At 50.1% G+C, this 12885-nt stretch overlaps 2 protein-coding genes across 14 annotated transcripts; one reads left to right on the top strand and one right to left on the bottom strand.

Annotated features, from left to right (window-relative positions):
* The first annotated feature begins 46 nt into the window (after positions 1 to 46).
* PQBP1 (polyglutamine binding protein 1) lies at positions 47 to 3800 on the top strand. Of its 8 annotated transcripts, none has more exons than XM_043458578.1 (7): positions 47 to 201; positions 617 to 701; positions 2226 to 2337; positions 2579 to 2691; positions 2865 to 3137; positions 3331 to 3394; positions 3590 to 3800. In XM_043458578.1, exons 2-7 carry the CDS (start codon positions 635 to 637, stop codon positions 3744 to 3746), a joined length of 786 nt encoding a protein of 261 aa, XP_043314513.1. In that variant the 5' UTR covers positions 47 to 201; positions 617 to 634; the 3' UTR covers positions 3747 to 3800. The 8 variants fall into 8 exon arrangements, with proteins under 8 accessions (XP_043314513.1, XP_043314518.1, XP_043314520.1 ...); XM_043458583.1 differs by having other exon boundaries at positions 3334 to 3394; XM_043458585.1 differs by having other exon boundaries at positions 70 to 424; positions 3334 to 3394.
* A 68-nt stretch (positions 3801 to 3868) lies between these two features.
* Positions 3869 to 11306, bottom strand: SLC35A2 (solute carrier family 35 member A2). Of its 6 annotated transcripts, none has more exons than XM_043458577.1 (5): positions 11151 to 11306; positions 9566 to 9748; positions 7125 to 7276; positions 5438 to 5584; positions 3869 to 4171 (listed from the first exon to the last, which is right to left on the bottom strand). In XM_043458577.1, the coding sequence occupies exons 1-5, from the start codon at positions 11239 to 11241 to the stop codon at positions 4043 to 4045; spliced, it is 702 nt and encodes a 233-aa protein (XP_043314512.1). In that variant the 5' UTR covers positions 11242 to 11306; the 3' UTR covers positions 3869 to 4042. The 6 variants fall into 6 exon arrangements, with proteins under 6 accessions (XP_043314512.1, XP_043314507.1, XP_043314506.1 ...); XM_043458572.1 differs by having other exon boundaries at positions 5438 to 6174; XM_043458571.1 differs by having other exon boundaries at positions 5438 to 6174; positions 11142 to 11275.
* Positions 11307 to 12885: the final 1579 nt, after the last annotated feature.

The following is a 12885-nucleotide window of genomic DNA, read 5'->3' on the forward strand; positions in this document are numbered from 1 at the left end:
CCAAAGCGCACTCTCATTGGGTAGGTAGGTTTGCGTCATCTTTTCGCTACGTGAGCGTCGCCCAGTTACCTCTAAGCTCGGGGAGAGAGAAACTCATTCTGTGCTTTGGGAAAAGAGAGTCGTCTGGTCCTGGCGCTCATAGAGACGACGAGAGAGAGGTGGCCAGTTGGATAGTCGTCCACTACTTGCGTCACTGCATTGGTAATGTTGGGGTGGGTGCATTTTTTGGAGCTGGAGGAAATGTTACACTGTGCTCCCCCATCCCAGCGCTTTGGTTCCTCCCACCCAGCAGTCTTTGGGGGACGTTGGGTGAAACCATTTTGGGTCGCGGGGGAGCCGCGCTTGGCCCCTTGGGCGATGGGCGGAGCCTGGGCCTAGGACGGAAACCCGGTGCTGGAGCCACTGGCCTGGGAGAGCAGAGTTGGTGAGAGTGTTGGTGATATTGCTGTTTACAACCCTTTCCACCTTTCAGCGGGTAGGGTCTGTCTCCCTTCTAGTGTAGATCGGTAGGTTTGGGTCCAGATTGAGTACATGCTGCGGGGAGGCGCTTGGTTACTCTTGTAACCAGATTCAGTCCTCATCTGAGCTGTTTTTCAGTCTGTCTGTCCTTCCCTAGGCCTGTCTGCCATCCACTATGCCGCTGCCCGTTGCGTTGCAGACCCGCTTGGCCAAGAGAGGCATCCTGAAACATTTGGAGCCCGGTGAGAGAACTAAGAGAAGAGAGGCCTACCATGTGCCGGGCTTGACAGGCACTTTGTTGTGGATACTGCCACTTGATATCTAGCATGGGCCTATTGTGCACCAAGCAGTGGGGCGGCAGGCATTTCCTTGTTAACAATACGTATTACTGACCCCTACTTCTCTCCTATGAGGAGGAGGGGAGGTGGGGTGGGGAATAGACATTTCTTTTTTGGAGGGGGGGAATAGACATTTCATCCTTAATACTGACAGTTGATGTGTATTTTGGGGTCTTCTGTAGCCAAAGTTTAACCCATCAGTTAATTCCTGGAAGTGTAATAAGGATAGCAATAGTAAGCTGACACCTATGGCAGCTTCCTGTGGGCCAAGTATGGTGGCAGGGTGCTGATACTTTGTTCTGTACCATACTAGTAGATAACATTATTTCAGATCTGCTGTGGAACTAGGCACTGTGTGCGTTGTCCATATCTTATTGTTCACCATGTCAGTAGTTGACATGTATTTTGAGTCTACTTAAGTGCTTATCATACACATGTGGTTAACAGTATATAAAGTAATGATAGGATCTATCATTTAGGCCTACTGTGCTGCTGTTGCTAGTATTTATACCTTATTTATCAATAATAGTAAAAGCTGGCATCTATTTTGGGCTAAGGTGTGTGCCAGGTACTAGAAAACTCATCTTATTTTCACTTTATTGATAAGCGACATCTATTACAAGCCTGTTGTGTGCCAAACAAAGATCTTTGGTTATTAATAATACTGATAATGATATTGATATGATATTTATTTTAAGGCTGTTTGCTACCAGGCCCTGTACTAACTGTATGTATCTTACTAACAATACTAATGATTGTAGCTGACATCAATTTGGGGCCTATTGTGTGACAGGCACTATGCTGTTGCTGACATATACATTTCATTGTTAACTATATCCATGGGTGAAATCTGGATAGGACTACTGAGGTCCAAGTACTCATACACCGTTCTTTATTCTGTTGATAGTAGCTGACAACTATTGCAGGCATTAGGAACTGAACAGATTCAGAGAAGTATTTGGATAAATCCCTTGCTGTCCAAACTTGCTAGTCAATATATAGGAGTCAGAAACCGCATATTTGCCAGCCTTGGAAGCTGAATAGATTTGGACATATTTTTAGGTAAACCCCTTGCTGTTGAAACTGATTTTATCCAAATTTGCATAGTACAGTGTCACATACTATTTGAACTCAGAAGCTGAATAAATATGGATACTTTTTTTTTAAATGTATCTAAAGTCTGAAACCAGATAAGTTTGGGTAGTGGTACCTGTAAACAGAACAGATTTGAGTAAATTTTTTGGTAAATCCTGATATTCGGATACTTGGATTTGGAACATGAGCAGTATTTGCTCTGGCATGTGAGACCTGGTGTGCACACACACACATAGCCCATGTGAATGTGAGTGTGTCTCTCCAGGCCCTGATTGCAGGATGGGAATCTCCCTGGTCCTTACTGCTGTCCTCTTCCCTTCCTTGTCCTGCCAGAACCAGAGGAAGAGATCATTGCTGAGGACTATGACGACGATCCTGTGGACTATGAGGCTACCCGGTTGGAGGGCCTGCCACCAAGCTGGTACAAGGTGTTTGACCCTTCCTGGTGAGCCTGACGACATGGGGGTGAGGAGGAAGAGCTAACTTCTGACTTCACCCTTCCTGTGCTATCCCTGGGTAGGGGTAAATGGGGGCCACTGGGGAAGAGATCTGGGGGCGGGGCTCTTCCCTGTGGGGTCCTGGAATGGGGCAGGTATAGGCAGAGATTGGGGGGAGACGGGTTGAGGCTACAAGGAGAGATCTATGACATTCCTTCCCTCTCTTCCCCACCCCCCACTGCCTCACAGCGGACTTCCTTACTACTGGAATGTGGACACAGATCTTGTGTCCTGGCTTTCCCCACATGACCCCAACTCTGTTGTTACCAAATCCGCCAAGAAGCTCAGGAGCAGTAATGCAGGTGAGTTGGCAGATACAAGGGTGCCTCAGGGCCTTCTAGTGGATCAAGGAGGGGCGGATAAGACCAGAAGGCCCAGCCCAGGCAGGGGAGGCTGTTGGAGGCCGACGCTGCTGGAGGCCAAGGCTGCTGAGTTCCGAGGTGGGAGGAGGATCACAAGGCTTTCCTGTCCCCAGATGTTGAGGAGAAGCTGGATCGGAGCCATGAGAAATCAGACCGTGGCCACGAGAAATCAGACCGAGGTCATGAGAAGTCAGACCGCAGCCATGAGAAGTCAGAGCGGAACCATGAGAAGTCTGACAGGGACCGGGACCGTGGTTATGACAAAGTAGAGAGAGAGAGAGAGCGGGACCGGGACCGCGGGTATGACAAGGCCGACCGAGAAGAAAGCAAAGAACGGCGCCACCATCGCCGGGAGGAGCTGGCTCCCTACCCCAAGAGCAAGAAGGGTAAGCTGGGGTGAGGCAGGGCGGGGAGGCACCAGGGGCCCACAGTGTAAGGAAACCCTCACTTGGCCTCTCGTGAGTGCCAGAGCCTGGGGCCTGGCAACCACAGGCTCCACTTCTGGGGATGGAAGAGCTCGGTGACACGGGACTCCTTGTGCCCCTGTGGAAGACCTTACTCTGCTACGTACTTCCACAGCAGCAAGCCGGAAGGATGAAGAATTAGACCCCATGGACCCCAGCTCATACTCAGATGCACCCCGGTAAGCGACCACCCAAGACCCCTTCCTTTTTCCTTGACTCACTGCACCACTGATCATTCCTTTCTTCCTCACTATCTCCTTTCCCCCTTCATCTCTATCATCACTATCTCCATGCCCCGTTTGTTGGGGGCGAGGGTGCCTGACATATTACACATATATAGACATTTCCACCCCTGACCCTCTGTCACTCCCCAGGGGCACATGGTCAACGGGACTCCCCAAGCGGAATGAGGCCAAGACTGGTGCAGACACGACAGCAGCCGGGCCCCTCTTCCAGCAGCGCCCTTACCCCTCCCCAGGGGCTGTTCTTCGGGCCAATGCCGAGGCCTCCCGAACCAAGCAGCAAGACTGAACCTCCACCCACCCCCACCCACCCCCGGGTTTTTAATAAAAGCTTTTCAGTGGATCATGCCGAAGAGACCTGAGTGCTTCCTTCTCTCTCTCACACTTTTGAGACTTCCCAACCCAAACCAGCAAGATGCAAAGCATGTTTTATTTACAAAAACTCACCTAAGAAATACTGTAGGGATAGCAGGGACATGGGGGTGGTAGGGGCTGGAGGCTGAGGTGGTTGGGTCCTGTCTGGGCCCTCATTTAGTCATGTCAGCCCTGCATGGGAGGGGGTGGTGGGAACAGGGGATTCAGTGTCTACCTCTCCCCACCACTAATACTGATCAGAAAGTTTGGTCCTGGCTGGGCCAGGGCAACAAGGGAGAGTGAGACCAGGCCAGCGTCTTCAGTCCCAGCGGCTAGGAGCCCTTCACCTTGGTGAGCAACCTGTGGTGGGAACGGGAAGGAAAGAAAAACACAAGAGAGCTGGGGTGGGCTGGCAGGTGGGCATCCTGAGCAAGCGAGGGTGACTAGTGAGGCTGGTAGTCCGAGGTTAGTAATAGCCCACGCGGAGAGAGCGGGTCCCCTGGGTCAGAAAGCTACACGTGGACTAAATAAATACAATATCTTTATTTGGCATTGGGTATCCTGACATTGTTCATTACAGTCCCTTAAAAAACAAACCAAAAAATCAGAACAAATTAATCAAAAATAAAGATCCAATGGCCCTATGTACATATAGCAAAGACAGCCCAGGCATCTCTCATGTGCAAGCACACGCACGCACTCACAAACAGATGCACACACATACTCCCCACACACCCTGGGAGACAGTTAAGGGGTTAATAAGCTTTGGGGAGTGCAGGGGGGCAGGTTCCACATGTCAGCAATTTAAAGACACCCTTCCACATGAAGTAAGGGTGCCTCATACAGCCAGTGGGGTATCACAATTGTGGTTGGCAGCTTTATTTTCCTCTCCAGATGTCTCAGAAAATAACCCTACATCCATCAGCTTACAGTGTCTTAGATTCCATGAGACTAGGCCACTTCAAGGACCTCCCTTCTTTTTTTCCCACACCCTGGATCATTCATCTGATTACACCACAAACCCCCAAACCACTTACAAACCAATGGCTCCTACTGCACCCTCCCCCTGAGTGGGCTGATGCAAAAATCTCAGCTCTCATCCCCCTTCCTCTCTCCCTAGGTGCTCATAAAAGGCCCTTTTTCAAGTCCCTGTGTCAGGGAAGCTGCCCCAAGGCCACAAAAAGACTGAGCTGCTAACATGATCCAGTGTAGTTGCCAGGGAGGAGAGAAGGCCTCGAGCTCTGGGAATCAGAACCCCACAGGTAGGCATCAGTCACTACTAAAGAGCTGAAGAATTTTTGTCCAGTTTGTCCCTACAAATGTGGAGGGATTGCTGGGACTCTCCCAGGCTTGAGAGACAGGACACCTCTGGCTGAGGGGTTAGACTGGGGCAGAGGAGGCAGCTCTAAAAACCCCTGGCTACACGGAAGGGTTCATGTGATGCCCTGCCCTAGTCCCACACCCTTCTGGAAATTTCAGTGACCTGGAAGAAAAGACCCTTCCAACCCCAGAGGAGCCAGGCCCCAGTGGCAACTTGAATCCTGCAGATGCCCAACACCCTCCACCCAGAGTCCCTCCCTGTCTCCCCCCCTCGCTGCCACCAGCCCTCACTTCACCAGCACTGACTTTGGCAGAAAGGGCTCCGTGCTGAGGTCTCCATGGTGGGAAGACAGCTGTGGTGGCGGTGGCTGCCCGGGAGGCTGCTGGTGAGTGCAGGGCCCGGAGGCGGGGGCAGAGGCAGAAGCTATGGCTTTGGCTGCACCTCGGGGCAGGCTGTAGAGGTAGACGGCACCGATGACCAGCCCCGCGCCCAGGGCAAACAATGGGTCCACATGGAAGCCAAAGAGGCGGATGGAGGCAACAGTGGACAGCACAATGGACAAGGAGGTGGCAAAGCCCTTGAGGATATTGTCAGCATACTTGACGACAACAGCCACCAGGAGCCCACCAAAGGCCTGGTTGAGCACCACGCCCCAGACAGCAGGTGTATACCCAAAAAAGAAGCCACGGCGGGCTACAGCTGTGCCCTCAGTCCACCAGAGCCCCACCAGGCCCAGGGCTGTGCCGAAGAGGCCCAGCTGCAGATTGCGCAGCCACACGGAGCCTGAGCTGCCTTTGAGGATCTTCTCAAAGTAGACACCTGCAAAGCCTGAGGAGAGACAAGAAGCCACCACAGCCGCGAGGCCCACCCCAGGGTTCTGATCCAGTGGCCGCGGACCCCCACTGCCAGCTTGCTGTGCCTGGACAATGGCGACGCCAGTGAAGAGGAGCAGCAGGGAGGCCCACTGCAGCCGGGAGAGGCTGCGGTTCAGCATGAGCACGGAGAACAGTGCTGTGGTCAGGATCTTCAGCTGGTACGTCACCTGCGAGTGGCATGTGGGAGGCACTGAGGGCTGATCCCGACCCCCAACATGTGCACATGGGGGATGGCGCCCACTGTGGGCCCCCAGGCACAATGGAGGGACAGGGTAGAGTAAGTAGATGACCATAAAAACAGCAAAGATATCCAGCCACTGGCCACTGACTGGGATGCGACTACACAGCTCTGAGGTGCCTCCCAGAAAGTACACTGGAGGATGGCTGTGCAAGGATGCCCCGGGCCACAACCAAGTCCACATCCCAACCCCGTGTCCCAGCTGTGTGAAAAGGGACGAAGCACTTGCCTTATCTGAGCCCTGACATAATCATCTGTAAATACGACTGACATATTTGAAGTAGCTCACACAGCACGTAACGAATGAATTGTAAACATCCAGATGAGGGAGGTCTTGATAAATACACATTGATACAAATGAATCCATCATGAAATAACATCAGTAAACATTTACATAGAGCTTACTGTGTGTGCCAGGTGTGGGTCTAAGCACTTCATATGAATTCATTTAATCCTCACATAAGAAGTGTACTATTGCAATGTCCAATTTAAAAATGAGACAGAGAGCTTAAGTGACTTGCCCAATATCACACAGCTGGAAAGTAGCAGAGCTGGGATTTGAACCCAGGCAGCCTGGCGCCAGAATCCAGGCTCTTTAACCAATTAAAGAGGCCACCTGTAAATAGCCTAAAGCTTATCCATCACCAACCAAGGGCTCTTCACAGATATTATTTCTTTTAATCATTCCAGCATCCCAGTGAGTAGCTACTATTACCATTTCCCTTTCCAGTTCTCACAGATGAGGAAACTGAGGTTGAGGAAGAGCCAAGGCCATTCCACAGGAGACACAGCCCCTGCACTTTGCAGTACTTCCTCCCCAACATCCTATATTCCCACCCCAGCCAGTTCTTCTGGGGCCATGCTGGGCTTTGGGCTCACCTGGAAAGTGGCAGCTGGCAGGTTGGAGATGGCAACATACTGGAGGTTATTCTGCAAGGTATAGATGAGAGAGGGCACTGCAAGCTTGAGTGTGTCCATGTACTGCACCAGGACAGCCTCATGGAGGAAAAGAACCAGGTGCTTCACGTTACCTAGATGGAGGGAAGAGAGCCCTTTTTAGCACTGACTACCAAAAGATGGGGATCCTCTAAAGGACAGGAGTGGGCCTGGTCCTGTGTCTCCCCACCACACTGACTTCCTGAGGGCTAGAATGAGGTCTGTGCTCACAGTTTCTCTACAGTACAACGTCTCCAGCAAGCCTTTTGGATACTCAGTCTGGGAACCACAGACCATATTTCATCACTCATCTTAGAGCCTACCTCCCTGGCACAAAGCCCCAGGGCAAGCCCTCAGTGCAGTGTGTGCAATGAAACTATCATCACTAACTAGGAGCTTGTGAAGTAGATGCTCTAGGAAGGTGGGTGGAAGGCTGTTTACCAAGAAGGATTGTTTCATACTGAGCTTTTAGACTTTTCCTAGATCCTTCCTAGCCTGAGAGCAGGGACAATCTTCCACTTGGCCGCTGCTTTCCGTCAGCCTCCCACACATCAAGCAGTTGCCCCTGTCAAATGGAAGAGTGCAGGTTTGACTATGAAGCAGAAAGTGTGGCTGGGATCTGCTCCAGTCAATTCATGAGAATACTTTCCTATATAAGAAGACCTTTACAAATCTCACCCTACTTTTTTGCAGCTCATTTTTTAAGGCTCATCTGAGTATCCTTCTTCAGGGAAAACCCCACAACCACTGTACATGGTTATTGCAGGAACTCCTGATGTTCATTCACAAAACCCTGTCCTTGCCCTTCATGGCATTAAGTCCCAGGAGTAATTATTGATCTCTAACCCCTTACCCAAATCCCCTGCACCCAGGGGTTTGGGTGTTCAAAAATGTCCAAGTATTGGAAAGGTAACATGATATACATGCTATATATTTCACATAGCACACACCACACATGTGGGGCTACACACCATAATCAAGCACATTCATATTTCTGCAGTGACTCATGGACACATTCATGCCAGATGAGAAAACTAAAAAAAAAAAAAAAAAAAAATTGGGCGGGGGACAGGCTGAAATCATAGATAAGAGATGAAAGCCTGTGATTAACCTGTAGCTGTTTCTGTCTGAAATACCAGCCCCCTGAGGGCAAGATGTATGTCTCCACCGCTAACATGTTTACCTCCACAAGTCAGAATAGAGCCTGCCACAGTGTTCACTCAAACCTTCTCAGAATCAATCAAGAACACAGGAGGTGAGTACCTAAACTGTTGCCTCCCAGTGTCCTGGAGCTAATGAATGGGTGAGAATGTTTTCTGCAGTGTAAATACCTAAGGCAGAGCCACATTTGAGGCCTTTATAGAGAAATGATTGGGCAACAATCATTTAAAAAGAAGGCCTTTAGGGAGGTGATTAAATTAGTAAATAAATCCAACAACTTATAGGAAACACACAGGACAGAAGAACATGTGAAATGTGACCACTGGGAGGCACTCAGCAAAATTCAGGCTACCCAAAGTCTATAAGACAAATGACCTAGTTTCTTCAACAAATTAACTGCAGAGAGAGAAAAAAAGAGTTGAGAGGGAAACCTAGAAATAGCAGACCCAGAAGACACCAACCAATTACAAAGCACTGACTTTATTTTTTTCAAAGCACTGACTTTATATAAACCTGATTCAAACAAAGTTTTTAAAACTTTTATATTTGAGAAATCATTACAAATTTGAACACTGACTGGGTATATGATTATTTGTTAACTTTAAAAAGTATTAAATTTTTGATGTATGACTTCAAGATATTGCAGTTATTTTTTTTAATGTACCAAAATATTTACTCAAGATAGTAAGAAGGAATTTATTTCAAAATAATTCTTCATGTGGAACATATTTCAATATAACATGGTGGGGGTTAGGTAAACAGACACATAGATTGGTAGTGAGTGGATAATAACTGATGATTATCTATTTAATTGCAGAGTGGCCATGAGATGATAATTGTTGAATTTGTGTGACAGGACATAGTTATTTTATTATTTCCTCATTTTCGTTGATTTTGTATTTGAAATTCTCCATAAGGAAAAGTTAAAGAGAAATCAATAAACCATTATGTAAGGGTCACCTGCTACCTTATAGGGACAGACCATCTCCCTCCTTCAGTGTTTTATGGGCCAGTTCCTGGGGAGTTAGGGGTATAAAAATGTGGATGCAGCTACTCATAGCTGGAGGTACAAGGCAGCCAAGCTGCACTTCCACAGTTGCCAGGAATTTTCATAGACACAGAAATACTCCCCCAACAAACTGTCCATGTGGGTTCAGACACACACACAAACACACAGAGTACCCTCCACAGACTCCAATGAGACCCTTCTCCCTGGCTCATACCCCTCTTCTGTGCGAAGAGCAGCAGCAGGCAGGTGAGACCTTTGAGCACTTCAGCCATGACCACAGCAGTGGTGGCAAAGAAGCGGTCCCCAGGCAATGTGCGGGCGTAGCGGATGCTGAGGATGAGGGAAGCATTCTGGACCACCAGCACGGCTAGGGATATGTATTTGAGGCGCCGGTGAGCTGTGGGGAATGGAAGGAGCAAGGGGGAAGAAGGGATCAGAAGCTGTTGTGGCATAACCACACCATCACTCTCCCCTCTATCAAGCAGGATCCTCCTAGCCACAACTACTTCTTCCTTCTGCCTGCCTATTCTGACCCATGTGGGTCCGATCCCTACGCCAGCTTCCACTGCTTCAGCCACTGGCAGGAAGAGCCAAAATGCGAGAAGTGGGCCTCACCCTGTCCAGCCTATACCTGGAATCTTTGCTGAGGTGTCAGGAAATAGGGGGGCCAGGTCCTAGACACCCACCTCAGCCCTCTCTCTTCCTCTCCTGGGTGAGAAGCAACCCTGCCCTGGGCAGAATACCAACTGCTTCCTTGACATTTATTGAGTGTTACTGGGTGCCTATCACTGGGATAAGGGATTTATATGGATCACCTCAACAGACCCCTACACAGCTCTGATCTCCAAAGGAACTATCAGTATTCTCACTTTATGGATGAACAAGCCAAAGATTTAGGAACTGTCTTTCTTTTATCTAAATTACTCTATTCCCTCACATTCAGAATGGGCTCTCCAACCCCTCCCTCCTATGATGACTGATTCCTCCCTGACCCAGAATGGTCTAACAAATACAAGAAATTATTCTTCTACTGTCCAAAGGATTGAACACCATAGAGTAAATGGTTTCTCCACTAACAATGGTCTGGGTCCCTTAACAATATAAGGAAATATTTCCCTATACACCAATCATCCTTCCACCACGGCATACCCCTACCTCCAGCCAAGGAATTATCGCTTGTCCTACTCACTCACAATCAATTCTCCTCGCTATAAGGAAGGGCCTGACACCCTCGGAATGTCCTTTCTCCGCCATAGAAGGAAAACTGTCTGTTCACTGCAATATACAATGAACTACCTCCATTAGGAAGGGACCCCCAGAACGTTCTTCTCCCCATATAATGGACATCCCTATCTTCAAAATGCACTAAGTCTTATAAGGGAAAAGCCGCCCCACCCTAACTCACAACAGCCCCTGTCCCTTTACTAGGAAGAAACCACTACCCTCTCTTCTGTAAGGAAAAACTCTCCCGCTCTCAGAAAAGTGTCTCCCGTGTATAAGGACGGACCCCCCCAACACACACCCTGAGAATGGTCTCAGTGGTCTTAGCCTCTTTAAAGTGAAATACCCCTCTCCAACTCAGAATGGTCTCTACACTCCATTTGCAGAAAGGACCTCCACATCTTCCCAGGAATGGTCTCTGCCCCGCCCCCAAAACACACTTCCTCCCCTCTACCCCACACACACATAGGTCGGTCCATACGGGATGCTCCCTCTCGCCTTAGTGAAGAATCTTTCTAATCCCCCAGAGATCCCGACCTCCGGCGCGCCGCTGACCGTTCAGCCACAACCTGTCTCACCCGCAGTCGTGGCCCCAGGCTCCAACGCCCCTGCGGAGACAGCCCCTGGCCCGGCCGTCGCGGTGGAACCACCAGACCCAACAGCTGCCATGTTGGCATCTGCCTGGCCCGTCCCCTCGGCAACAGCCGATCACTTCCGCATCCGTCATTTCCGCTTCCGGGCCTCCCCAGTGGGGGTGGGGCGAGCGAGAGGCCGACCGCGTCATTGGCTCTCCTCGTCCGTCCTGACCGCTAGTTTTAAAAGCGGCCTTAGAATTTCCAAATTCCACCGGGATCCGGAGACTGGGCATGTAGCCGGCTCAGTTTCCCGCCGTCTTTACAGAACCTTTGGCCCATTCCCGTTACTAATCCCACCCTCGTCTTCCCATATCACCAGCTCATTCTGTCTCCTCGTCTCATTGACTCCTATCTTGGCTCTTTATTGCCACCGCCCTTTCTGCATCAAAACTCCTGGGTCTTTCCCGGTTGGCCTGAAGTTCTTTTCCCTTCTTCTGGCGAGCTCCCCACCCCCCACCGCACCCTGCGCCCTCTGGAGAGCCCGCAGGCCTCTGGAAGGGAAGTGAGAGGGGTCAGGGGCAGGTGATGGTCCGGCAGATAAGCAAGCAGGGCAGTTGAGGATACGCTAGTGAAAAGGCACAAGGGAGTTGAGACTGAGAAGGGAAGACAATTGAGTCACCATTTAGAATGGATAAGTGAGAAGGGGATAGGTAAGCCAGGAGGTGAGGGGCTTACTTAGCTTTATTTTTGGCCGCGCCTTTCCAGGATCTTAGCTCCCCGACCAGAGGCTGAACCTTGGCCAAGGCAGTGAAAGCAGCAAGCCCTAACCACTGGACGCCAGGTAATTCCCTAGGGGCTTCCCAGGTGGCACGTGGTCAAGAATCTGCCTGCCAATGCAAGAAGCCTGAGAGACTTGGGTTCAGTCCCTGGGTAGGGAAGATCCGCTGGAGGAGAGCATGGCAACCCACTGCAGTATCCTTGCCTGAAGAATCTCATGGACAGAGGATCCTTGCAGACTACAGTCCATAGGGTTGCAAAGAGTCAGACGTGACTGAAGCGACTTAGCACGCAGCGCGCATCTTTTGAAAGCATGGCAAGAAAGGGTACAGCTGAGGTCAGGACAAGATTAGGGTAGGGCAAGTTAAGTCAAGAGTTAAGGATTAGAGGGATGAGCAGGTAAGACAAGGGAGAGGTGAGAAGGCTGGGGCAAAGCAGGTGACTACACCTTGGATGTTATTAGAAAACAAGGGCTAGGAGGATTCCTATCAGTGCTCAACCTCCACCACACCCCCACCAGTGCCCAAATAGGGCTTTTCTTCTCCCATGGAGGAGGATTTCCTCCCCTGGGGTTGGGGGAAAGGGGTTTTTTCTGCCTCTGAACTGGCCATTGACTTGAGAGTGTGTTCCAGATGTCTTCAATGTCTACCATATCTCCAGAGGAGCCCTTCTGCACATATTGGGTGCTACATACGAATTGAGGGGAAAATCAAGTTTTTCTTTGTGGTCCTCCTTGCATGCTAGGTCACTTCAGTCGCGTCCAACTCTTTGTGACCCTATGAACTGTAGCCCACCAGGCTCCTCTGTCCATGGGATTCTCCAGGCAAGAATACTAGAGTGGATTGTCCTGCCCTCCTCCAGGAGGTCTTCCCAACCCAGAGATCAAACCCACATCTCTTACATCTCCTGCATTGGCAGGCGGGTTCTTTACCCCTAGCACCACCTGGAAAGTGATCCTCCT

The sequence above is a fragment of the Cervus canadensis genome, chromosome X (assembly GCF_019320065.1).
Source record: "Cervus canadensis isolate Bull #8, Minnesota chromosome X, ASM1932006v1, whole genome shotgun sequence".
Classification (NCBI taxonomy): domain Eukaryota; kingdom Metazoa; phylum Chordata; class Mammalia; order Artiodactyla; family Cervidae; genus Cervus; species Cervus canadensis.

Bases quoted from the DNA above. Each gene is read 5' to 3' on its own strand.
- SLC35A2 (XM_043458571.1), bottom strand. From the start codon at position 11,241: ATGGCAGCTGTTGGGTCTGGTGGTTCCACCGCGACGGCCGGGCCAGGG. The intron at 9,749-11,141 runs GTTGTGGCTGAA...CATTCCCCACAG, and splicing joins CACGACTGCGGGTGAGACAG to CTCACCGGCGCCTCAAATAC. The intron at 4,172-5,437 runs GTCAGTGCTGGT...TTCCCACCACAG, and splicing joins ACGGAGCCCTTTCTGCCAAA to GTTGCTCACCAAGGTGAAGG.
- PQBP1 (XM_043458578.1), top strand. From the start codon at position 635: ATGCCGCTGCCCGTTGCGTTGCAGACCCGCTTGGCCAAGAGAGGCATC. The intron at 702-2,225 runs GTGAGAGAACTA...TTGTCCTGCCAG, and splicing joins CCTGAAACATTTGGAGCCCG to AACCAGAGGAAGAGATCATT. The intron at 2,692-2,864 runs GTGAGTTGGCAG...TCCTGTCCCCAG, and splicing joins GCTCAGGAGCAGTAATGCAG to ATGTTGAGGAGAAGCTGGAT.